Source organism: Cynoglossus semilaevis, chromosome Z (genome assembly GCF_000523025.1).
Source record: "Cynoglossus semilaevis isolate Cse_v1.0 chromosome Z, Cse_v1.0, whole genome shotgun sequence".
Lineage (NCBI taxonomy): Eukaryota > Metazoa > Chordata > Actinopteri > Pleuronectiformes > Cynoglossidae > Cynoglossus > Cynoglossus semilaevis.
This window is the reverse complement of record NC_024328.1, coordinates 10,924,129-10,947,533: the sequence shown is the minus strand read 5'-3', so window position 1 is coordinate 10,947,533 and position 23,405 is coordinate 10,924,129. Positions and strand designations below refer to the sequence as shown.

General features: G+C 38.9%; 3 protein-coding genes across 4 annotated transcripts in view; 1 reads left to right on the top strand and 2 right to left on the bottom strand.

Annotated features, from left to right (window-relative positions):
* The window catches only part of ksr2 (kinase suppressor of ras 2), a 93,266-nt gene extending 84,495 nt beyond the window's left edge, over positions 1 to 8,771 (bottom strand). For both annotated transcript variants that reach the window (XM_017043212.2, XM_008336254.3), the window contains exon 1: positions 7,794 to 8,771. In XM_017043212.2, the coding sequence (XP_016898701.1) occupies positions 7,794 to 7,967 (174 nt within the window). In that variant the 5' untranslated portion in view covers positions 7,968 to 8,771. The remainder of the gene's footprint in view (positions 1 to 7,793) is intronic.
* Positions 8,772 to 9,244: 473 nt separating this feature from the next.
* Positions 9,245 to 13,158, top strand: rfc5 (replication factor C (activator 1) 5). The gene is made up of 11 exons (XM_008336257.3): positions 9,245 to 9,424; positions 9,943 to 10,007; positions 10,221 to 10,357; positions 10,450 to 10,529; positions 10,619 to 10,692; positions 10,894 to 11,053; positions 11,396 to 11,477; positions 11,922 to 12,051; positions 12,372 to 12,449; positions 12,646 to 12,700; positions 12,790 to 13,158. The coding sequence occupies exons 1-11, from the start codon at positions 9,378 to 9,380 to the stop codon at positions 12,887 to 12,889; spliced, it is 1,008 nt and encodes a 335-aa protein (XP_008334479.1). The 5' UTR covers positions 9,245 to 9,377; the 3' UTR covers positions 12,890 to 13,158.
* A 10-nt stretch (positions 13,159 to 13,168) lies between these two features.
* On the bottom strand, positions 13,169 to 20,493 carry wsb2 (WD repeat and SOCS box containing 2). Its single transcript, XM_025053305.1, has 9 exons — positions 20,081 to 20,493; positions 19,660 to 19,828; positions 18,100 to 18,302; positions 17,877 to 18,008; positions 15,725 to 15,825; positions 15,177 to 15,373; positions 14,568 to 14,657; positions 14,374 to 14,490; positions 13,169 to 13,807 (listed from the first exon to the last, which is right to left on the bottom strand). The coding sequence occupies exons 1-9, from the start codon at positions 20,115 to 20,117 to the stop codon at positions 13,594 to 13,596; spliced, it is 1,260 nt and encodes a 419-aa protein (XP_024909073.1). The 5' UTR covers positions 20,118 to 20,493; the 3' UTR covers positions 13,169 to 13,593.
* Between the last annotated feature and the right edge of the window lie 2,912 nt (positions 20,494 to 23,405).

Here is a 23,405-nt window from a genome sequence, read left to right as displayed (position 1 = left end):
TCCTTCCACCACCAGGTCTCTTTGTCCTCCTTTCTCTGCCCAGAGGACATACCTAGCACCTTCCTACCTGTCTCCCTCATCACTGCAGCTGTAGTCTCCCAATCATCTGGGAATATCTCAACACTACACAGAACTGCCCTTCCTTTCTTCCTGAAGTCTTCACAACATGTCTCTTTCCTTAGTTTCCACCACTTGATCTTCTGCTCTGTCTTCACTCTCTTCGTTTTTTTCACGTCCATCGTCATTTTACACACTACCATCCGATGTTGTTTGGCTACACTCTCACCTGCCACTACCTTACAGTCTCTAATCTCCCTCAGATTACATCTTCTACATAGAATATAATCTATCTATGTGGACCTGCCTCCACTCTTGTACGTCACCCTATGTTCCTCTTTCTTTTGGAAATATGTGTTTACCACAGCCATTTCCATTCTCTTTGCAAAATCTACCACTGCCTGTCCTTCTACGTTTCTCTCCCTAACACCAAACCTGCCTATTACTTCCTCATCTCCTCTGTTCCCTTCCCCTACATGACCATTTAGGTCTGCTCCAATCACCACTCTCTCTCCCCTGGGGATATTCTCTATCATCCAATCCAGCTCAGTCCAGAACTTCTCCTTTTCTTCTAACTCACAGCCCGCCTGTGAGGCATAACTGCTAACAACATTTATCATCACTCCCTCTATTTCTACCATCACACACATCAACCTGTCTGACCCTCGTTTCACTTCCACCACATTTCTTGTATATTCTTCCTTTAGGAATCCATCATATCAGCTATTTCTCTACTTTTCCCTGTAATTGTACCTACATTCAGAGTTCTAAACTTCAGACCAACACTTCTATCCTTCCTCTTTTCTCTTTTTGTCCGAATCATCTTCTTCTTTGTCTTCAACTAATAGTAGTCCAATTTCTACCAGTACCCTGTTGGTCAACACCACTGTTGGCGGTCGTTGTTAACCCGGGCCTCGACCAATCCGGTATGGAAATCGTTTTAGTGATTCGCATATTTGATTTGGCTAAAAGTTTTACGCCGGATGCCCTTCCTGACTCAACCCTCACCATTTATCTGGGCTTGAGACTGGCACTATAGTATCACTATAGTAGCACCGGCTTGTGTACCCTAGTGTACCCTTGTGGCTGGTTTGTACCCTAGTGGCTGGTTTAGTCATTGAGAACAGCGTGCTTCCAAAAATATCTCTTTCTGACCTCAATTTTTTTTTCTGGTATTTTGTCTTCAATGTTATTACAGATGATGTCAACTAGTGGCTCGTGGGCTGAATCCGGACTGTCAAATCAGGCCAGCGACTGAATTCCAAAATAAAAATCAAATAATAATGTTAGACATTTTATTTTGACTATTCGGCCCCCAAGGTGTCTCTCCAGAAAGATTATGGCCCTCCGACAAATACAGTTGGTGACCCCTGGTCAAAGACTTTGACTGGCTAATTAAGAAAGCTGTAGAAAGTGTCATTACTTTATAAAAAAGGACAATATTTTGACATGCTAAGGCCACAACAGTTTTACAATTTTTTCAAAAACTTGTAAACAGCATCCAGGTTTACTAGTTCCTGTCACTAAATTTTAAACACTGGGCCTTTAATAGAGCCCGCCAAGCTGTTTTGTGTAGCCCGCGGGAGCTTAAAAAGCATTTACTAAAGTCCATGCAGAGTTTCTTAACCTGAGAAATTTAAAGTTTTCATGTATTAGTCCATTATGGAAAAAAAAGTTAATATTTTCACCGTGTCCTACTGCGGCCCGGTACCAAATGACCTTTGGATCGGCATTGTTTTGTGGACTGGGGCTTGGGGACCCCTGATCTATACCCATTTACAACTGGCCCTTTAAAGGGAACTGTGTTGCTAGTGAAAATGAGTTTGACACCCCTGCTCTGGTACACAAGTGGTGGGAAACTGCTTTCCCTTCCTGAGGCACGGGATGGTTTGCCAGAATTTTTTCGAGGCCGACCGGTAGTCCTCCTCCATGGCCTCCCCGATTTTTTCCTAGACCCGAGTTTTTGCTTCCGCGACTACCCGAGCCGCGGTCCGCTTGGCCTGCCTGCAGCTGTCGGCTGCCTCAGGAGTCCCACGAACCAACCAGGCTCGGTAGGACTCCTTCTTCACTCTAAGGCCACTTTGCACTTGCAGAACAGCTGGCGGCTGAAGTACTTCACCAACTTCCCCTGAGAGGAAACGGACAAACAGAAGGAGCTCTTACTGCTTCAAATATTTTACTGGATTTAAATCGTTTGTTGGGTACATTTTTATTTCCCACCAGCTTGAAGTCTTTTCACACTCGATTTTACAGAACATACGCTACGGAAAACGGTCCTGTCAGACAGAAGACAGTCTGCAGGAAAGTGCAAAGTCATAGGATTCTCTAGGTAGCCTGAATAATCCATCCAGGGAGAAATAAACACAACATTTCATTTTCCATCTAATACTGCAGCTAAGATCACTTAACGGCTGTTTATTCCTGTGGGGCTGTTTGGTGGTGGCTAGTTGACAGATGTGGTCAGAGAAGGAAAACTGCTACTGGAAGAAGGACGAGGGGTTTGTTTCACTTCTCTGATTTTCTTGATAACAAATGCTAACATTGTGATAACTCTGATTATCACAGTTTGTTATCACAGAGACCAATAATCGTAAGAGTCTAAGATAAATAATATATTAAACAAACAAACTTGTCTAATCTATAGGTCGAGGGTCTGAATGTGGACGCACAGACATATTTTGAAAATTGCGATTGTTCAAAATGAACTATGAATTCTAGTCTAATAGAAGACTCTTTCGCTAACATTTGTATTTCGTCATAATTTGTATCATTTTTACACAGATCATTTGGATTTTTTTTCTCGATCTTCTGTTACCTTTTGAAAAGTGTTTATTTTTTATATATCTGTTTACCTCTTTTTAGTTCTCTCAGGCCATATGTTCTGACTTTTCCCTTCAGCGCCCCCTTTTGTAGAAAGGATTATAGCACCTTATTTAAAAACTGGAAATTAAGTAAATAAAACTTCAAAAAAAAAAAAACCACACAAATAAAAAAAAAAGAAATTTGAACGTAATTTGCAGTAATGCCCGCTCCAGCACCTCTGCAATAACTCAGGACTCACCCCCCACTTTGAGAACCGCTGTAATAGACTCGCATTTAACAGCCTTTTGGAAGCAAAATATTGCACTGCATACAATGTGTTACTAATACATTACTTTTACACACACAACATTACTTTTGCACATACCAAATTTGCACATCCACAAGTGTTAACTACTGCACTTTACAAGTATTAACAACTGCACACTGTAAATACTGAAAAGACTTCTGTTGATTCATGTGTATATTTTGTTATTTTATTCCTGTGTATATTTTGTTATTTTTATTTCTTGATTTCTTTGGCATTTAGTGTGGACAGCAAAGTAAAATTTTCACTGTACAGGGAAACCTGCTTTCCTTACTGTACACATGACAATAAACGCTTTGAATCTTGAATCTTTGAATACTGTAAAAATAGAATTAAATTAAATTAACTAAAACCTGCAGTTAAATTATTTTGACTACAAGGTATTTGTGAAAATTACTTTTATTATTTATCACTTTTTTCTTAGAAAACTATTAGTCAGAGTAATTTGGATTTTGTTTTCCCTCATTCATTGTTCCTCTAAAAGGTTCATTGCTTCAACTGCTTCATTCTAACACAAGGTACAACAAATAACACAAATTATTTTCTAATCAAATATGACCTTATCCTGATGGTCAGACGTCAAAGGATGTCTGGGTCAAAAGCAACAAACTATTTGGGTCTCGTATAGCATTGTTTCCCAAAGACTGGGTCGCGGCTCTCGGGTGGGTCGCAAGAGTATAATTTCTACACAGATCATTCGGAATTTTCTCTCGATCTTGTGTTACCTTTTGAAAAGTGTTTATTTTTTATATATCTGTTTACCTCTTTTTAGTTCTCTCAGGCCATATGTTCTGACTTTTCCCTTCAGCGCCCCCTTTTGTAGAAAGGATTATAGCACCTTATTTAAAAACTGGAAATTAAGTAAATAAAACTAAAAAAAAAATCCACAAATAAAAATAAAATAAAAAGAAATTTGAACGTAATTTGCAGTAATGCCCGCTCCAGCACCTCTGCACTGCATACAATGTGTTACTAATCAAAAATCACAGGCCTTAACATTAGTTTACATACTTTTTTTTTGTCTTTTATCTTCTTCTTTGAGGAACTCAATATAACAAAACAATCCAACATAGACCAGGAAACAAGAGAGAATTGAGCCAAACAACTAGTCGATTGATAAAATCAAAGGAAAGGAGCTGCAGAGAGAAGACACTCAGCAGAAGTAGCTGCACTGACGCACACAGATGAAACACATGAGGGGCCGGTCATCAGAGAGAGAGGGGGACAGAGACATGAGACCTGACATAGACAACATCTGGGGATCTGGACAGTACATCAAACTGGAGTAGTCTGAAACAGTCCTAAAGGCTCCTTTTTTTTATACTGGGGGCATGCAGACCCCTAACGGTACAGGCTGTATACACTGTTGCTTTTTAAAGTGTTCGTAGAAATGTTCACATTATATATGTTTTAGTGTTACAACTGACTTATTTAAACAATTTCCCTTTGTGGAAAATATAAAATGAGCTAACTATGACAATATATAAAAGAGTAAAAATAAATAAAAAGAGCCAATTCAACAATGTACGTGTAGATTCAGGTGTTTTTTTTTTTCAATTTAACTTTGTGGAAAATAAAACCAAAAATCATGCCATTTATTTTATACCTAATACAAGCAGATTATTATGTATTGAATTTATTTTAAATTGTTGACCTTCGCTTTTCTTACTTTCTTACTTCTTACTTGCTTCTTGTATTTATTTTACTAATTTGCTCTGTTTGTAATCTTTGGGTTATCCTGGAAACTATTTTTAAAAAAAAACAATTTAAAAACAGTCAATTTCCCACCAAAGTATGAAACACAATTTAGCCAAACATGAGAAAAAGTTTGGATAAAGTGACTGAATGTTTTCCTGGATGGAAAGGTGGCGCTGTCTAGTACTGAGACTATTGTGTTACTTAAACAACGTACTTTAATATCATCAAAACTGCATTGGCTGTTGTGCTGCCAGTTCACATATATAATGCGAAAATTACTGTAAATGTGAGCTGCGGTGAGTCTCACGTCTCACTCTGTGGTGTCTCTGTACGTGTCTGCAGCCAGTTGACCTGGCAACACACAACAAGTGGCCCAAGACATAGTAAAGTCAACAGAACGTGATGATTTCAGGACAAATGTCACTGTGGAAAACAACAGAATGTTAAATTTACTGCATACTTTCTCTGTCCGTGTAGCACATGTGTGTTCATTTATTTACATTAATCAACAAGAAAGAATGATATTTTAAATATCTGTAGCCTATGGCTGGGGTATACGCTCTAAAACATTGATAATCAACTAGTGGCTCGTGGACTGAATCCGGACTGTGGTGAGTCGCACATCTCACTCTGTGGTGTTTCTGTACGTGTCTGCAGCCCTGAGTACAAGAGCTCATCCATCATGTGTGTTGGTGATTCGAGTGTATTCAAGGGATACCACTGTCAATGCATATTTATGGAAAAACAGTATTCACATTAGGTCCATCCAGGTAATGATACAGGTTGCTATTTTGGGGTAGAGCTGTTGGGCTTAAGTGAGGTCAATGCACAACGCCTTCAAAACAGATTATTCCTGAGGCACAATGAGGCTCCTTAAAGCTGATGATAAAGATGCAAAGCAGAAATGTCCCGGAAAAATGTTCCTCACACGCACAATACACTGTCATCGAGACGAGCGGGTGTCAGAGTAGAGGCTCTACGTACATCTGACGACACTAGGAGCCCCATCAGGGGTCTCCAGGGTTATATATATATATGTTGATATATATTATATACATATACAGGTATTATTATTATACATTTGAAAACTTTTTGACTATCTTCATTAAAATACATTTAAATCGTGGAATGTAATTCGGAAAATAATTGTCATCGCTAGAAAAACATTCCCAGACATTCAATTTTGGACATCATGTGTTTTTTGGGCACCTTTTAACAAATGTAGTATAATTATAGAGCTAGAAAAACTCAGACATCAATTTTGGACATCATGTGTTTTTTGGTGATAAAAAGTTTAATCCAAAGACTGGTGGGTTATTGAAGAAAAATGTAACGAAATGCCTGAAAATTGAAATTAATTTTGAGATTTAACCGCAGGTTTTAGTTAATTTAATTTAATTATATTCTTACAGTATATATATATATATATATATATGTATATATATATGTATATATATATATATATACATATATATATACATATATATATATATATATATATACTGTAAGAATATAATTAAATTAAATTAACTAAAACCTGCGGTTAAATCTCAAAATTAATTTCAATTTTCAGGCATTTCGTTACATTTTTCTTCAATAACCCACCAGTCTTTGGATTAAACTTTTTATCACTGCCACCTTTTTATACATTTCCTGTCATATTATAGCCATTTTTTTCTTATATTTATTTTTTCTATTTATATTCTGGTTCTATGATGTACCTTTTCCTGTTTAACAGTTGTGGTCTGAATATAAAAATCCTTGAAACCTTTAGTTCTATTTTTCTTCATTACTATGTTAGCACTTTGTTCTAATTAATTTCTTGGTTACATTATGTCAATTTTTTGACTGATTTTTAGGTCTCTTTTTTTTAGTTTAGTTATTAAACCTTTTATGGTACGTTGACGTCTAACTGAGTAAAAGTTTGGACACCGAGTACATCATATTTAGTACTGTATATATATTGTATCTTGTCCTTCTATACAGGGGGGTTTCATACTTAAATGGCTCTCTCGTTGCTGTATTTATGGGATCTCTGGATGGTATTCCCACTGGGACGTTTAAGTGTGTTGATGCTGCACACAGATATGGCCACTAATGAGTTTATAGCGATATGATTGCACTTAGTGGTGTTTGTTTTTATCTCCTGAGGCTTCACCCAAACACCGTGACGGGGCTTGAGTCCAGGGTGATCAGTGTTAAGTTTCCCGTGACCTTATCGCACTTTATGACATCCTTATGTGTCCAGTAACAGCCCTGTCAACTGACTTCGACAGCTATAAGTGCCTTCAAAAACGGATGCCAACACCACCGTTGATTTGCGGTGGTGATTACGTAAAGGCAAATTACAACAAAAAAAAAAAGAAGAAAGAAAACAAAACAAAAACTCTAGAGCCAATTAGGCAGCCGATAATATTCGGTGTAAGACCCTCAGTATTGCATTTCGCCTGCGTGGACGAGCTGCTAGGTGAGTTGCGCAGGTTGGATTGTAAGTAGAGGAGATAGTGGATTGTAAACACGGGGCTGCTTATAGGCCCTAGACATTATTCTGATGGAGAAGAGCCGCCTTCTCTCCCCGCCACCTGCAGAATGCGCAGGTCTTACAACAACCCACTGCAGCCTGGAGCCCTCCTGATTTATAGCACTGCACACACACACAAAAAAAAAAAAAAACGAAAAAAAAAAAAAAAAAAAACGGACAAGCGGTGCTCTTTCACACGAATACCCTAGCATATGTGCTTTGACAACGGTGCGGATCGGTGAGGAGTGGCTACTATTAAAAATAACGCACTGACATATGTGCAGAGTGGCATATAAATAAAAGAGAGACCGTGTCAGGCAGCCAGGCAGCCCCTGTGTATTGATTCTGATGGAGATGCAAAGCGCGCACACATTCGCCCATTCTGCTTACCTCCAGCGTCCGTATCTCTTTTCGTGTCAAGTCGTTGGATGTGGCACATTTGGTCCGTAAACCCTCCAAACTGGAAATGCTTATGTCAATCATGTTCTGCACCAACTCGCACTGCTGCAAGGCTTTCTGCAAACTGAGATGCTGCTCCTCGCTTTTTGTCATCTCCTCGTTCATAGTTTGGCGTGAAGCGGGCTTTAAATCCCACTCTTTGCAGTTTAAGACCAAAAAGAAAAAGAAAAAAAAGATTTTCTTTTTTAATAATAATAATAAAAAAATGTTTTCTAAAAAAAGAGATTCAGAGAAGAAACGTGGAGGAGTGCACAGAGCTGAGCGAGCCGCAAAACGCCATGAAACGAAGTGATGGAGGTTTACAGACGCACTTTGAGCCGTGACAGAGCCATTGCAACAACAGTGCTCGTGGTTCCTGCTGTTTCATCAAGGTGTCTCGGAGCAAACACAAGATCAAAATGCTCAGCGGGACTAAACGGCTGGCCAAAGCATCCACTGGGTGTCCATCGCTTTCAAATGGATGTTTCAGGAAAAAAAGAAAGAAAAAATAATAAATAAAATAAAATAAATAAAAGCTGCTCAGCGCATTATTAACTGGTGGAACTGAAGGGAAAGCCAGCAGACTTTAAAGGTGCTGATGCGGGGACTCGATGCGAGTACTCCCTGTCTCCCGTAGCAGCAGCTGCATTCTGGTTCGCTCCCACCACACCGACATGTTTCCTGTCAATCAAAGCCACAGCAACAGCATCGTAGCAGCGCCCAGGCAACGCCATGAGCAGCAACTCTCGCGAGATTGGCAAAGGAGGGCGGAGTGTGTTCTCATTTTAATCATTTCCAGCCTCGTTAGAATCAGTCCTTTTTCAGAACACTGACCAAAGTATACTGTATACTGTAACATCGTTGAACCAAACTTAGGGGTTTGAAGACAAATAAAATGCAAACAGTTGTTTAACACACTATTCCTGAAATTCACATCGCATATGACATTGTCACTGTTTTGTTTGTTTGTTTTTTGCTTTACAATTAACACTGTCGTTCTTTAAATCATTAAATGTGATAATCTTTACAAATATTTAAAAGGTTATTTGTGCTTATTTATATTTTATTTGTTTCTGAAAAATAATGTAATAATAATTAAATATTATATTTATATTATATTATATTTTGATAACCCAAGTTAATTAAAGAATAAATGATGCCTTACCACTGCCCGTGGATAGCTAAAAAAAAATAAGTAAAATTACCTGATGTTTCAAGTGCCATACAGACCTCTGAGTCGGTTATACTGACAAAAATGGACATTTTAAGTTTTCGAAGGTGCTATAAATATATATTCCCTTGATACTTAGTTTTTAATGCCGTGAAATATTTGTAAAAACTACTGGTTAGCATAGCATAAAGAAACAGGTTGACAACGAGACCCCGCCCCCCAAAGGAGCGGATATGCTTGGTTGTACGTCGTGACGCGGGGCGTTCGTTTTGTAGTACAGCGCGCCAAACGCACAGGGAAGTGTGTCCAACTGTAAACAGATTATCAAACCTGGATTGTAGAAATTTCCAAATTTACCAGAAGAAATGGCCCCCACTCAAAACGCACCGCCGCAGAGCAGAAACCTCCCGTGGTGAGTTCAATGTCCTGGTTCCTTTGTGTAGAGTTAAAGTAAGTCTATGCTAACTAGCTATGTGTTCGCTGTGCATGTCAGCGAGCTCCCAGAAGCTGCCAGCCACACGCTCACGTCTAATTTATGAACGATAAAGACGTCTTAGAGATTAAAGTAAAACTCTCATATTTTGGATTCTGTCTAAATTGCCTATTTTCTGTAGTAATTGGTCATTGTGTTTTATCCGGCGCGGCAAACGACTTGTTAGATTTATTGTTTTACTTTGTTTCCTTTGCATCAAACCGAACACAGGCACAACCTCCCGTGACTATATGCGTCATATCAGTAAATACAGATGCACATTCGGAATAATAAAGATGCCGAATTTGACACGGACGCATAACAATCCCATATGCTCATATTTTTACACTAGTCTTAACATTAGAATGTTGGTCGGAGGGTAGTTTCTTAAAATATAGGAAATGTTTAATGAGCTACCTGCTATGTGTTACAATCTTATTTTATCAATGTATTTTCAGGGTGGAAAAATACAGACCACAGAAACTGGATGATCTGATTTCACACAAAGATATTCTAAGTACCAGTAAGTATTTGAACATATGTAATTTTTACTAGTTGTCATAAATTTGTTTTGTTTTGTTTTTTAGAAAATGTAAAGGCTTGTCAGTATTTTAAGAGTTGTCAATGTTATTCATTTCGAAATTGTACTACAAATCAAAAGTTATGTTGACAATTACATATATACATGCATGTATTTTATTATTATTATTATTTTTTTTTTTTTTCATCTCTTTAGTCCAGCGGTTCATCAGCGAGGACAAACTTCCTCATCTCTTGTTCTACGGCCCCCCTGGAACAGGAAAGACCTCCACGATCCTGGCCTGTGCCAAGCAGCTGTACAAGGGCAAGGAGTTCAATTCCATGGTGTTGGAGGTATGGAGGATTACTCCATTCCTTCTCAATAGAATTGGCTTCATCTTGTTTACTTTCTTTGCCCTAGATGATTTACATTTAATCTTTTGCAGCTGAATGCGTCTGATGACCGAGGTATCGATGTTGTCCGAGGTCCTGTTCTCAGTTTTGCCAGCACTCGCACCATCTTCAAGTAAGACTCACAAAAAAAATGTCTACCTTAGAAAAGCAGGTGGACTCATTCATGTTCATGACTTTTTTGACTGTCCATTTGTCCTCCAGGAAAGGCTTCAAGTTAGTGATACTGGATGAGGCCGATGCTATGACCCAGGATGCCCAGAATGCATTGCGTCGAGGTAAGCCATCTGCTCGGATAAGCGTCGCCAACTGTGAGCCTCACGGTTCACTGAGTGTTTAGAGGACTGGCTGCTGGTGAATAGTTGAGTCTTCTGTTCACTAGACAATCAAAGCTTCGATTTCTCTCTCTTACCCTTTCCTTCCATCCTTCTTTTCTGTCTCTCTCTCTCTCTCTCTCTCTCTCTCTCTCTCTCTCTCAGTGATTGAGAAGTTCACAGAAAACACTCGGTTCTGTCTCATCTGTAACTATTTGTCCAAGATCATACCCGCACTGCAGTCCCGCTGCACCAGGTTTCGCTTTGGCCCACTGTCCCCTGAGCAGATGATTCCACGGCTGGAGCATGTAATCCAGCAAGAAAGGTGTGTTTGTGTAAAGATTTTTGGTAATATTTTTTTTTTGTGATGCAATTTATGTCCGGCAAAATCTGAATCTATTATGTTTGTTTTTTGTCCTCAACAATCTGAAATATATTTTAAGCTCAAAGTGCTTTGGTGAAATGAAAACATTTGTATCGACCGTGTCACAGTAATTGAATGGACGGTGGAGTTTTTGAATGCACGGCGTGCGTCATCCTGCCCATGTGTGAAAATACTTTAAATATATAATGATCAATTCACTCACTGAACCATAGGTGGATTAATGTGTAATTAAAAAGTTCTAATTAAAGTGGATGATTTTATTGGCCCTCCTGTATTTGGCAGCATCAACGTCACTCCAGATGGAATTAAGGCGATTGTGACCTTATCAACAGGTGATATGAGACGATCTCTCAACATCCTGCAGGTAATGATGCTCATTAAGAGTAATAGAATATTAAGGTTATACCATGATCAGGTTGGGTAATTTTCTATTTTACTTCCTGTGTTATTTTCTCACAATTGTAAATTAAGTAAACCTGAGGGCTCCCTTTACTGGAAACATTATGCACTTTCGCCCTGTCGTTGACTTATTATTAATGGCAATATAATTAGTACCAATATTACAAATCATTATTGTCCATTAAAGCAGGAGTCTTTCAATATTTTTTCAGGCCAAACTGATGTAGAGATATGTCATTGTGCATTTTAGTTAAATAGTTTGTGGAGAAAAAGGTAAAAAAAAAAAAAAAACATTTCATGGCCTCCTAAGGGCCACACACCCCATGTTGAAGACCTTTCTATCATCCGTTGTGTATCAATACATGCAGTACATCCACTTTGAATGACTGCCCCCTATCTCTGATTACAGAGCACCAGTATGGCTTACGAGAAGGTGACGGAGGAAACCGTCTACACCTGCACGGGTCACCCCCTGCGCTCAGACATCACCAACATCCTGGACTGGTCTCTGAACAAAGACTTCACCTCAGCCTATAAACGTATCCTTCAGTCTAACAGTTTCTCTCTGAGGAGCATTTACTCTGCTCTGCTTTGTTGCTGACTGATCAGTCTGTTTGTGATTAGTCCTGCCAGCCGTTTACAGGCTGCACCGCTGTTTCAGCGTTTATCCTGAACCAGTCACAAAAGTTCTTCATTCATCAGCGGTCTGGCTGGTGCTCTTGGTGTCATTAAATCAGATACAAGTCCAATCTAAAAATATTTAAATCTCCTTTACTTCCTAATCTGATACTTGATTTTAATTTGTGAGTTGCTGTCTCGTGATTAGCTGATTAGATATTTCTTTAACACTGTGAAACAGAAATCCTTCAGCTGAAGACGTTGAAAGGTTTGGCTCTTCACGACATCCTGACTGAAATTCATTTGCTCATACACAGAGGTAAAGAAAAAGACAATATTTACGTGTATTTCAACATGTACTGTAGACCTTTCCTCAAGGAATCATGTAATATGCTTAAGTAGAAATTATTTTAAACTGTGTACGTACAGGTTGGAACACAGTCTAGACATCATGCTCAGCATGTCAAAACTAGTGCAATGCAACATGAATGGTATGTTTTCCCTCTGTTTTATAGTGGACTTCCCTCCAGCAATTCGGATCGGTCTGCTCATCAAGTTGGCTGATATAGAGTAAGTCAGATGACTAGTGTCTTCTTTTCATATTGAAAACATGAAAAAGAAAGTGTGTGTTTTTTTTTTTCTGAACATCATCTCTACAGACACCGGCTCTCCTCTGGAACTGATGAAAAGATCCAGCTGAGCTCCATGGTTGCAGCTTTCCAGGCAGTGAGAGACACAGTGGTCAGCGAAGCCTCTTAGATGCTCTTCCCAGCTTCAAAGCACAGAGTGAAGACAAACAGCAGGCAGACAAACATTTTCATAACTCAACAGAACAATAGTGGTTTTGTTTAATTCTCTCGAAATACAACCTTTTAGAACTTTATAAACTCCTAATTTGATGTCACAATCACCAGAAAATGGATGGATTTGTTTGAACGTGTCAAGCGTCAAACTGTACAAAATAAATATTCTGGATGTTCACTGCAGAAAATATATTGGAAGAAGAAACAAAAAAAAAAACACAACACCGTGCAGACATAGTGTTTGTATTCATTTAATAAAACTATTTCCTATATTTGAAGTTTCTCTTATGAATAACATGTGCAGGTTTCGTAGCAGGATGTGTGCAGTTTCGTAGTAAACACAGGAATTAGAAATTTTTAATACCTTATATACACAATAAATAAAATTCTATAAAATAAGTCATCAGCATATGGACAAAGTAAATGCATCGTCTTTAATGTAGTGCATTAAATGTTTAGTGCAGGAATGTTGCATTTGTAATCAGTGGCATTAAGATATGCATCCTGTAATAAACCAAGCTGGAAAAGCCTCTCAGTTAAACAATCAAAGGCATTTCATTAGTCATCAGTGTTTAACAATCACACAGTGAAAAATCCTTTTTTTTTTAATTTATTTTTTTTAAAACCCCTTCACCCCCTTAGTTTTCATTTCTGACCCTCTCACTCATCTTCCTCAGAGGAGGAGGATGAGGAGCAGGTCATGAGACGTTCAGGGATGTTTCTGTATGTGAGGTACTTCATGATTCTGGTGGGCAGGGGTACAGGCTCCAGCTGGTGTGTGGAGACTGAGTGGCGGAGGATGCAGCGGCACAGGTGGCACAAACTTGGCACTGTCCTGGGAGTCCTCCAAAACCTAACGTGGCCGTCTCTGGTTCTGGAGAAAAGAGTGGTAATGTATAGTTAATCTGTTAACACTGTACCAAAACTTTGCGATTAAAAGTGTTAACATGTTATGTAAGTAACTATCACAGTAACAATTCAAAAATAGCATTAGCATCAAACACTTTTATCCAACAAAACACCATGTCATTTAGCAGAGCACACTGACAAGCTAATTAACACATCTTAAAGTTGCTGAAGCCATTAAGGCTGACTTTACCAAAGAGTCACGCTAATGCTAATTAGCAATGTAGCCTGTTGATTTAGCCTAATTATTATTACCTGTTTTGGAGAGAATTTTAAAAAATGTTTCAACTACACAATCTTTTTTTAGGTTAAACATTGTTCAGCTTACCAGTGCAGGGGAAACAGGATGAAAAATACTTTTTTATAGCCTTATAACCTTTTTTTCTTTTTTAAAATTACCTCTGAGTCCTGCTCAGAACCTGTCCATCTGTCGCTCATTTAATCGTCGCTCATTTAATTGTGTTTTTTTCCACTCTTACAAAACCAGGCATGATCAGGGGTAAATGAAAGATTCACTTGTGTTGATATTTTTACCCTGTGGCGACGACGCCTCCCTGTGGGTGATAGTCGCAACAGAGTCCGTTAGAGTTGCGGTCCGCTCTGGTCTGCATCACCATTCCTGTTGTTCCTGGCTCCCATATCCTTAGAGCTCTGCAAACACAACAGATCTGCCTGAAACCACTCTGTTGTGAACAGATTTAAAAAAAATAAAATAAAAATCAACTCACCTTCGGTCCGTCACAACAGCCAAGTGCAAACCATTGGGTGAGAATTGTATTGCTGAGATTTGGTTTTGCCCATAGTCCTCAAAGTAGTCACTGTGAATTCAATTAGGGGGACAATTATAATTGACATATATATATATATATATATAAACCAAATCTATTACACATTATTATATGACGCATTATTCACACATAAATATGACTATACATGTGTTTATATATGTAAATATGTGTATATATGAATGAAAAGTACATAATTGTTTTTGTGTGAGAGAATATTCTATTTTAAATAACAAATATAAAAAGTGTCGAATCATTCATAAACGTTTCGAACTTCTTGCAGTATCCCCTATGACCCCCAAGGGTCGCACAGCACTTGTTGAAGACCTCTGCCTATAATGTTAGAATTTGACTAGGTCTTAGGGAAGAGCTGGTTAGCAAAGCATTATGATTCTTAAAATTAATAAAACTACACGTTTTGTTGGAATATTCCACCATTAAAAAAAACAAAAACAAAGTGTAGATGTGTTTAGCCAGATGTATAGGTGTTCACCACACGGAGGCGATATTTGTTGTAGACGCCAAACAATTGAACACATAGATTGTACGCACATCAGAGTGGTTAGTTTCTCCGCGGTGTACGGGTCCCATAGATCAATCCAGGAGTTCGAGCCCCTGAACGCTGCAGTGGCCAACAGCGCCCCATCAGGAGAGAAGTCACAGGAGGACAAGAGGTATAAGGTTTTTCTGGTTCCTCCTGTCAAATTTCTGATAAAAGTATAGGAGCGTAGACTCCACAGACAGACCATCTGGTGAAGATAAGACGGTGAAGAGGCAGTGAGGCTCTAATCTGCAGCGGTACTGTAGCTGCTACGATAAATGAAGTATTTTATATATTATATTTACGATTAATCGTAATTAATTGAGATAAATCAACGTGCCTAAACTTCCCTAACTTTTTCACATTGGATTGGAAAGATGAATAATGGCAGGTAGATGGATCTGCATGTGTTTTATGGCTGTTTTTATTTATCTAAATGATGGGATTTCTAAAATGAAAAAATCTCAAGAAAAACATCCAAAATTTAGCTTCAGGCAATTAGTCGATTTTTAATTTTCACATTTCCCATAAACGCGCAAATGTTTTTAATTCCACTCACTCTGTCAAACCTTCCGACCGATGCGATCATGCTGCAGTCCGGCGACACACAGCAGCAGCTGATCCAGTCCTTATGTCCTGACAGCACCTGCACCTTCTTCCCTGTGATGTAAAGACACGGTGTAACCAAATACAAACTGCATAATACATTACTGAGTTTAAACAACAGAGAAGCTAACAAATATTTCAGAGGTTGCCAGAAAAAGTTCTAGTTCTCTTCCATTGCGATAATTACTCAAAATAATTTAAAGGCTCCACAAAGGGAGCTGTGGAACACAGATCTAAAGCTTTAACCCACAACTGGAGACATCTGTTTGTCTTCAAGTGTTTTCTTCTGTTTGTTTGCTTGTTTGGTCGTTTGTATAAGACAGGAAATGACACAGCATGGGTGTTTCTGGAAGTCACAGAAGGATCCTGGAGGAGTTGCATTTCAAGAATATTTGATATCTGGCAGAACAAAAACACTGTTCTATGCTTAGAAGGTTAGTGGGTACACCCACAGTCACATAAGGACAGAAGTTGAAACCTTCTGGGATAATACAGTGACGCACACTCAAGTTCACTCTCATTTGAAATTCCCAGAATGTTTTTTGTGTATACCTGGAAAAAACACTTACACTTCACTGTGAAAGAACTTTCTACTGGGATCTACTGGTATATTGCAATCCACTTAATGGGCACCCGTAAAATAACCTATTCAATTCAAACCTATTCACCTGAATCTGAAACTAAACCAACTCCAAAATATGTGGCTCTCCAAGTACCACCAGTATGACTTTACCTTAGCTAAACACAAAAATACACATGAGCTTATAATCTGGTCCACTTGTCAAATAAAGACACACTGTACAATGAAGTAGCCTCACAACTGGTACTTCAACCCACACGGACAAAACAACCACACACCCCCGCATACCACTTAATGTGGCCCAGATACAATTTGTGGTACACGTGCCATAGTTTGAGAACCACTGCATTACTTTTGTTTTAATATAAATGCAGTCCAGAAGGTTGAGTGTCTTTTGAAGACAGATTTGTACTGTTCATGTACAGGCAGGTCTAACTCACTCAACATCCTATCATAACACAGATAATATCTCCGAGTATAATGGTTCCTGAGAAAATACTGTACTGAGCCTGCCCGGAAAGTAAACAGGTAGTATTTTCTTAAAGTATTTACCAATGCTGCTGCATGTTTGCCTAGTTGTGCACATGAAAAGTCTGACATGACCAAACAACAACTGAGGACGTGGAGTCATTCCCATAATTCAGACGCAGTATTGACAGTACTTCCAGCACCATGTGAACCCAGACACCTGATGACCACTACTTGACTCATCACATAAATAATAACGTCCATCAGTAGCCATGCAGCTTTTTGTGCCCCACAACTTGACCGAGTGTCAACACTTCAACGGGTCACAGGCAGCGATCAGAGCCAAATAACAGCTCAGTCGGACAATGATAGCAGTTAGCGGAGAGATGTCGAAATCTGACATGTGCCTGACAAGTGGAGCAATAAAGTCACACGGCTCAAACTTGTGACCCACATATTTATTGCGACAGCTTCCATTTTTGACCTTTTACAAGTGAGACCTTTTCACTTATTTTTGATGACGTTTCAGGGGAACTGGATCAAAACTGGATAATGTTGCTAATTATCTTGTATGTCTTTTGCGCAAAGACACTAAATCTACCCTCGAGATGCAGGAGAGTGAAAAGAGAAAGTGGAAGTCTGGCAGGATTTCTTTTCACTTCTCAAGAAATGTACTGTCACATACAGATAAAAGGGGTTTGTATTGGCAAGAATCTAGCGATGATACGTATCGCAACAAAGGGGCAACGATGCGATACATCACAATGTATTGCGATACTGTAGGCACAATGATATATTGCATTCTTTTAAACCAATTTAATTGTAGGAGAATCGTCAGCATAATAAACGTACAATGCTGCTACATGCTTAACATCAGGTCGCTACAACTGTAACAGAGGGATCAACATTTGTTATCACTAAAGAAAAGCAAAATAAAATGAACCAACATCATTATTATCTGTATGGTCATTAATAATAATAAAAAAAAACAATGTAGCCCTAGAATATCGATATGGTATTGCAAAACAAACTAGAGCAATAGTTCAGTTACACACACCTTTATGAGACAGGTCCCATATCCTCAAGGTTTTATCTCTCGACGAAGACACAAGCGTGAGCGTTCCATTCTGTGGGAAGACAAGGTTGCGTACTACACCTTCGTGACCGTGGAGGTCAAACACTGCATCTCCTAGGGTTGCAAATAAAAAAAATAAAAAACATGTTTGTAAGCCCAACATCTCACAGGGCAGCGTTATCATCAGCAGAGACAGAGATCAAACCTGTCAAGACGTTCCAGATTTTGATGATTCCGTTTTCCAGGCCTGTGGCCAAGAGCAGGCTGTTGTTCCCTTTGGATGGTGCTCTACAAGGCTGTGCAGCAGCAGATGATTTTGGGGGTCTGGGCCCAAACGCCAGGCCCCACACGGGATGTCCACAACTGAAGCTCTTGTCCCCTCGGTCAGTGTCTCCACTCTGATTTTCTCTGTGGACGAGGAAATCGATAAGGACCTAGCGTAAAATAATGTTTTCAATCTACTTGTCAAATGTCCATATTCATTGAAAATCAATTTTTATTTTGTTGGAGATGCTGCATCATGACATTTCAGCACAGAGGAGATCAGCGTGGATCAGTACCATAAATATACCAGCTGGCTCGCCGACTTGTTCAGACTCAGATGTGACATTGTAACCCGAGCCCAGGGGAAGAGCAAAAATGTCACTCTATCTCAGATTACTTTACTTAAATTGTGCTGAAATCCTATTATGGAAATATTGATCAAAAAGACAGAAAAAGTATCCTGCTTACTGTAACAATAACACCAAAGGATTGGGCAAATGACACTATTACATAAATATATATTCATATTTCAAATAACATTGGAAGAGCACTGTTTATATTCCCTGTAGCCTTAAGGGATGATCGCTTTCAATAATAATAATAAGAAGAAGAAGAACAACATATAAAATAAAATAAAAACTCAACGGTAAAAACAAAGAAAAAATGTATGTCATAAACTCAGAAGTGTAAAAAAGAGCAGGGCCGACTTGGTTTTGGTTCTCCCGTCACTGTATTGATCCGTCTATGTGTCAAACTCGCCCGCTTAATCATATCAAATGTGTACTAGAGTTGGCCTGGAGATTTGTAGTTATTTTATAGCAAATACATTTTGTTGGCCAAATGTAATTTCTCATGTGTTTATAATATTAAGCTTTGGTTGTTGCAGATTCAATGTTTATGCGCTTGTTTCCATATGAAAAAAAAATTCATTACATATTGGGAGAGAAGGGAAAACATGCACAATTGCTGTCAATTTGTTCAATAAATATTAAGTTTGGTCCACTTTGAATTTGAGTTCGACACCCATGACAAAGAGTGTCTGGATAGAAGCAGCAAAGAGTGGTGAGAAAGTAGAGCTTTGGACGTGAAAATGCCTCTTGTTGCACACTAAATTTCAATTTACCCAAGTGGTGCTAATTGGCACAATTGTTATATTGCAATGTAATGTGGATTTTTAGTTTCCAAAATGGTGCCAATTGATACTACAATACTTTACTTCGCGGCTTCACTGAATGTCCCACTTAAATATGTTTGGCCTACATTTTATTAATAGAAACTTGGTCACTCTATTTATTTATGCTCGGAGTTTTAGTAAACCAACATGGCGGCCGTCGCAGAAAAGCCCAGTTCTTACGTTAATTAAAAAAAGGCTAATTTAAGTCGGAGTCATCAAAACACTCCTATTTTTATACTTTATTTGTTTGTTTGAAAAATATAGAAGAATTTAACGTAGTATTGCCGCAGTGGCTCAGTAATAAAAACAGAAGTTACGAGAACCTACTCAGAGTCCAGCGGCCAGGCGACCACCCAGACGATGCCGTGACCCATCGACCAGGCGAACCAAGCTCCGTCCGGAGAGAAGTCCACGCTCCAGGTCTCACATCCAGCCCTGCCCACCAGAGACGGAGGTCTCCTTGTCTTCAGCTCCAGGATGAGAGCAGGGTCTGAGGCTGGAGGAAGGGAAGAAGAAGAAGAACCGACGTTAATGAACTAGCTGGTAATAAATTATCACCATCTCACTGTTTTTCTACTGTGGCTTCCTATCTGATGCTTACTCTTAATCTTTGACCATAACCAGTTAACAGTTAACTCTGACATTTATGTCACAACACCACACACCAAACATCGTCCGTGAAAACACACGGTGTTTTCACCATTAGGGAACAGCACTCTAACACGCACTCCGCTGCCTGGATACTTACGCGTCCTCTGCTCCGCGTTGTTTTTCGTGGAGCACATCGTCTTCCTACTTCACATTCTTCGCTCTATCGCCCACTTCCTGTGCTGCTTTGACAGCGAACGTCCATGTACACGAAGACACGGGACCCGCAGGCGTGAAAGTTTACAAACGGCTGTCCCTCTGTCTCTGCAACCACCGGTCCGTCAGCTGTGGGGGTACGCAGATGTGACAGAGTCCGTGGGACACACCACAGTCCTTCAGCTGTTTTCTTCTAATCCCCTCGGGTCCATTGAGCTCGCTGATTAATTACGTCATGACGTTTATGCCCGCGTTACGTAAGATCCCTCCGCCCATAGCCACGCCCCCGCTTCTAATTTTAGTGGAAGGTTTTTTTCACTCAGCTCAATCTTTGTTTTTAGAAATTCACAGCGGCTCATATTTGGAATTATTTAAATCTTGTTTTGATAATAATAATAATGAATGGATTATTTAAATTTTATATTATAAAACTTTTTATTTTTAGAATTTATAGTTAGTTACCAAAGTGTGTTAAATCAAAGTGTGTTAAACCATAGTCTGCTTGTCAGGAGTAGGTACTTCTAGAAATGTTTTACGATGTGGTCCACAAAGGATGAGGTCTGTTGCTCATCAATTATGTGAATCGTGTGAACTATGCCCAAAGAGTGTACTGTATACGTATTGAAAAAACAACTGCTCAGTACTTGTGTAACTTTTTCAATAAAAGGAGCTGCAGTCCTCATACACTTTGGGACTTAGGTGAGCCATCTATCTGTGGCAGTTAGATGACAATAGTGGTGGCTGAATAATGTAATTTTCGGCACCAACATCTTGGTCCTTTGAGCCGGATCTCAACGGGTGACGTGCTGGACGACGCCTCTGAAGTCTGTGCACAGCAATTCAAGTCCGCCTTTCACCGTGGCCAGTTGATGCCCTCCTTTGCCCTTCACTGAATCCAACGGGATCCGAGGCAGCGCAGGCAAGAAGCAGGAAAGAACCATGGTGCTGTACTGTAAAAAAAAATCTGCTGTTATTATGGTAAAGTACACTCTCTTCGTTTACGGTAGAAAAATGTATGTATTTCAGTATTTTACTGTAAAAAATAAAGTTCTAATATTTGAAAAATACATTGTTTTAATTTAAAATTTACATGGGAATTTTTTTATTTTAACAGTTCAATGCCAGCAGCCGTGGTTAATTTACGGCTTGATAATGTTGACCTTACGGTTAAAAAGTGTGCTTGATTCCTTATTTTTCTGTACAACTAACAGTATAAATTGTAAGTTACAAATATATTCTGTAAAAGATACCATACATTCTTGCGAATATTAAAGTCCAAACAGTAATTCCCTAAAAATTACAGTAAATGCGTGATAGTGAAAATATGGGATGTGCATTTTTAATCCTTATGTAGTGCAGCCCTACTTTTTTTCTGTAAACTTCACCGTAGTACTTTCCAATACAAACTCTTTATTTGAAGTCAAAACTTTTCCAACTTACAATAAACTGCAGTAAAAACGTAAAAACACTCTACTTACAAACTGTAACAGTTGTAACGATTATTTTCTTCTTTTTACACTCATCTTTGGTGCCTCTGTAGATGAGAAGAAATTCCTTCATGAGAGAGAGAGAGGGTAAGAACAAAATTAGTTTTGTTTCTTTTTAAAATGATTGCAGTGAGCAAAATGAGTGGACAGATTTAATAGGTACACACCCTTAACAACAAAATATCTGCAGTGTATATATCATATATATCATATCAGACGTACCTTTTATCACATCACTCAATCACCCTCAACATCATTGGTAGGTCCACTCATGGTCGGCAAAGTCTGAGATCAGTGTCAAGACTCTGGGATTGACCAATAACACTTACTCTTCTTCCAGGATTTATTGAAAAGAAACACCTTTAAAAAAGAAGGAAAGGAAAAGAGAGAGAGTTTACTCAGTATTGCTGCATGCTGGGTATGCTAGGAACTATTTGTAATTCTAATGATGATAAAGAATTCAATTTTTACCGTTGGAGGAACTCAAGTGTGGACTGTAGTTTTACAAGGTAGTGTATATTGAAGCAGTAGCAACTGGCAAACATCAGGCAGATGGCAGATGTGAAGAAAGTGCTGTGGTTGTTGACAACCTCTCGGTCAATGCTCAACATAAATGTCTCGGCACCCTAGGAATAAAAATAATAATATTAAAAAAATGAAATTAAATGACAACAGCTTCAATATCAGCATAACTAGAAATTCAATGGTACTCACTGACGTTCACAAAGTGAGACGGTGCATTTTAATGGCGTTAAAGTCACGTCCTGATAAACTGTCGATGTACTGTTATGGTGGTAAAACACCTGCTTGCAACTTGCTACACATCTGAAAAAAACGTCAGGGTTCATTGCGGTGGAGTTTGCAATGCAAAGTATATGCTTTTACAGATTGGACGTTTTCTTCACATTATATGTTATAAGAATATATTTGTATGTACAAATCAATCAACACGTCGTGCATTATAGTTAGCTAGTCAGAGGCTTCAACATGCCAGCTTTAGCGCGATGCTCGGCGATAAAACGCGAGCAGCATTTCCTTAAGCCTACATGATACAGTCCTTTCCTGTGCTGTTAAAATAGTTTAGCTAGTCGTAAGACTGTCGGGATGTTGACTTAACGTCAACTGTCTACAATGTAGCCCTCTTGATTAAACGAATAATTCCAGTTTAGTCAGAGTTTTATAAATATACTTAGCGAGGCAACTGCAGAAAACTCTTTGGAAATCCTTACCGCCGTTAACGATCGAGGTGGGCAGATGGAGTGCCCTGGTTGGTCTGTTTTAGTGATGTGTCGTTCGCGAGTGATTCGTTCAAAATGAACGAATCTTTCATATGAGTCGTGACTCCCGAGTCATATGAAAGATTCGTGACTCGTGACTACCGAGTCATATTAAATATTTGTTCATATTGAACTCACGAATTACTCACTGCGAACTAATCACACTCTGCGAACTAATCACTCACTGCGAACTAATCTTTGACTGTGAACTAATCTTTCACTACGATCTAATTACTCTGCAAACTAATCTGTCACTGTGAACTAATCTATCATTGCAAAAGAATCACTCTCTATGAACTAATCTTTCACTGTGAACTAATCTTTCGCTGTGAACTAATCTTTCGCTGTAAACGAATCATTCTCTGTGAACTAATCTTTCGCCGTGAACTAATCTTTCCCCGTGAACTAATCATTCTCTGTGAACTAATCTTTCGCTGTGAACGAATCATTCCACGTGAACTAATCTTTCGCCGTGAACTAATCTTTCGCCGTGAACTAATCTTTC

Excerpts from the sequence above, each read along its gene's own strand:
- rfc5 (XM_008336257.3), top strand. The coding sequence starts at position 9,378 with ATGGCCCCCACTCAAAACGCACCGCCGCAGAGCAGAAACCTCCCGTG. Across the intron at positions 10,008-10,220 it reads CAAAGATATTCTAAGTACCA|TCCAGCGGTTCATCAGCGAG; the intron begins GTAAGTATTTGA and ends TCATCTCTTTAG. Across the intron at positions 11,478-11,921 it reads GATCTCTCAACATCCTGCAG|AGCACCAGTATGGCTTACGA; the intron begins GTAATGATGCTC and ends CTCTGATTACAG.
- wsb2 (XM_025053305.1), bottom strand. The coding sequence starts at position 20,117 with ATGTGCTCCACGAAAAACAACGCGGAGCAGAGGACGC. Across the intron at positions 19,829-20,080 it reads CAACGCGGAGCAGAGGACGC|CCTCAGACCCTGCTCTCATC; the intron begins GTAAGTATCCAG and ends CCCTTCCTCCAG. Across the intron at positions 15,374-15,724 it reads CGGTCGGAAGGTTTGACAGA|ATGGTCTGTCTGTGGAGTCT; the intron begins GTGAGTGGAATT and ends TATCTTCACCAG.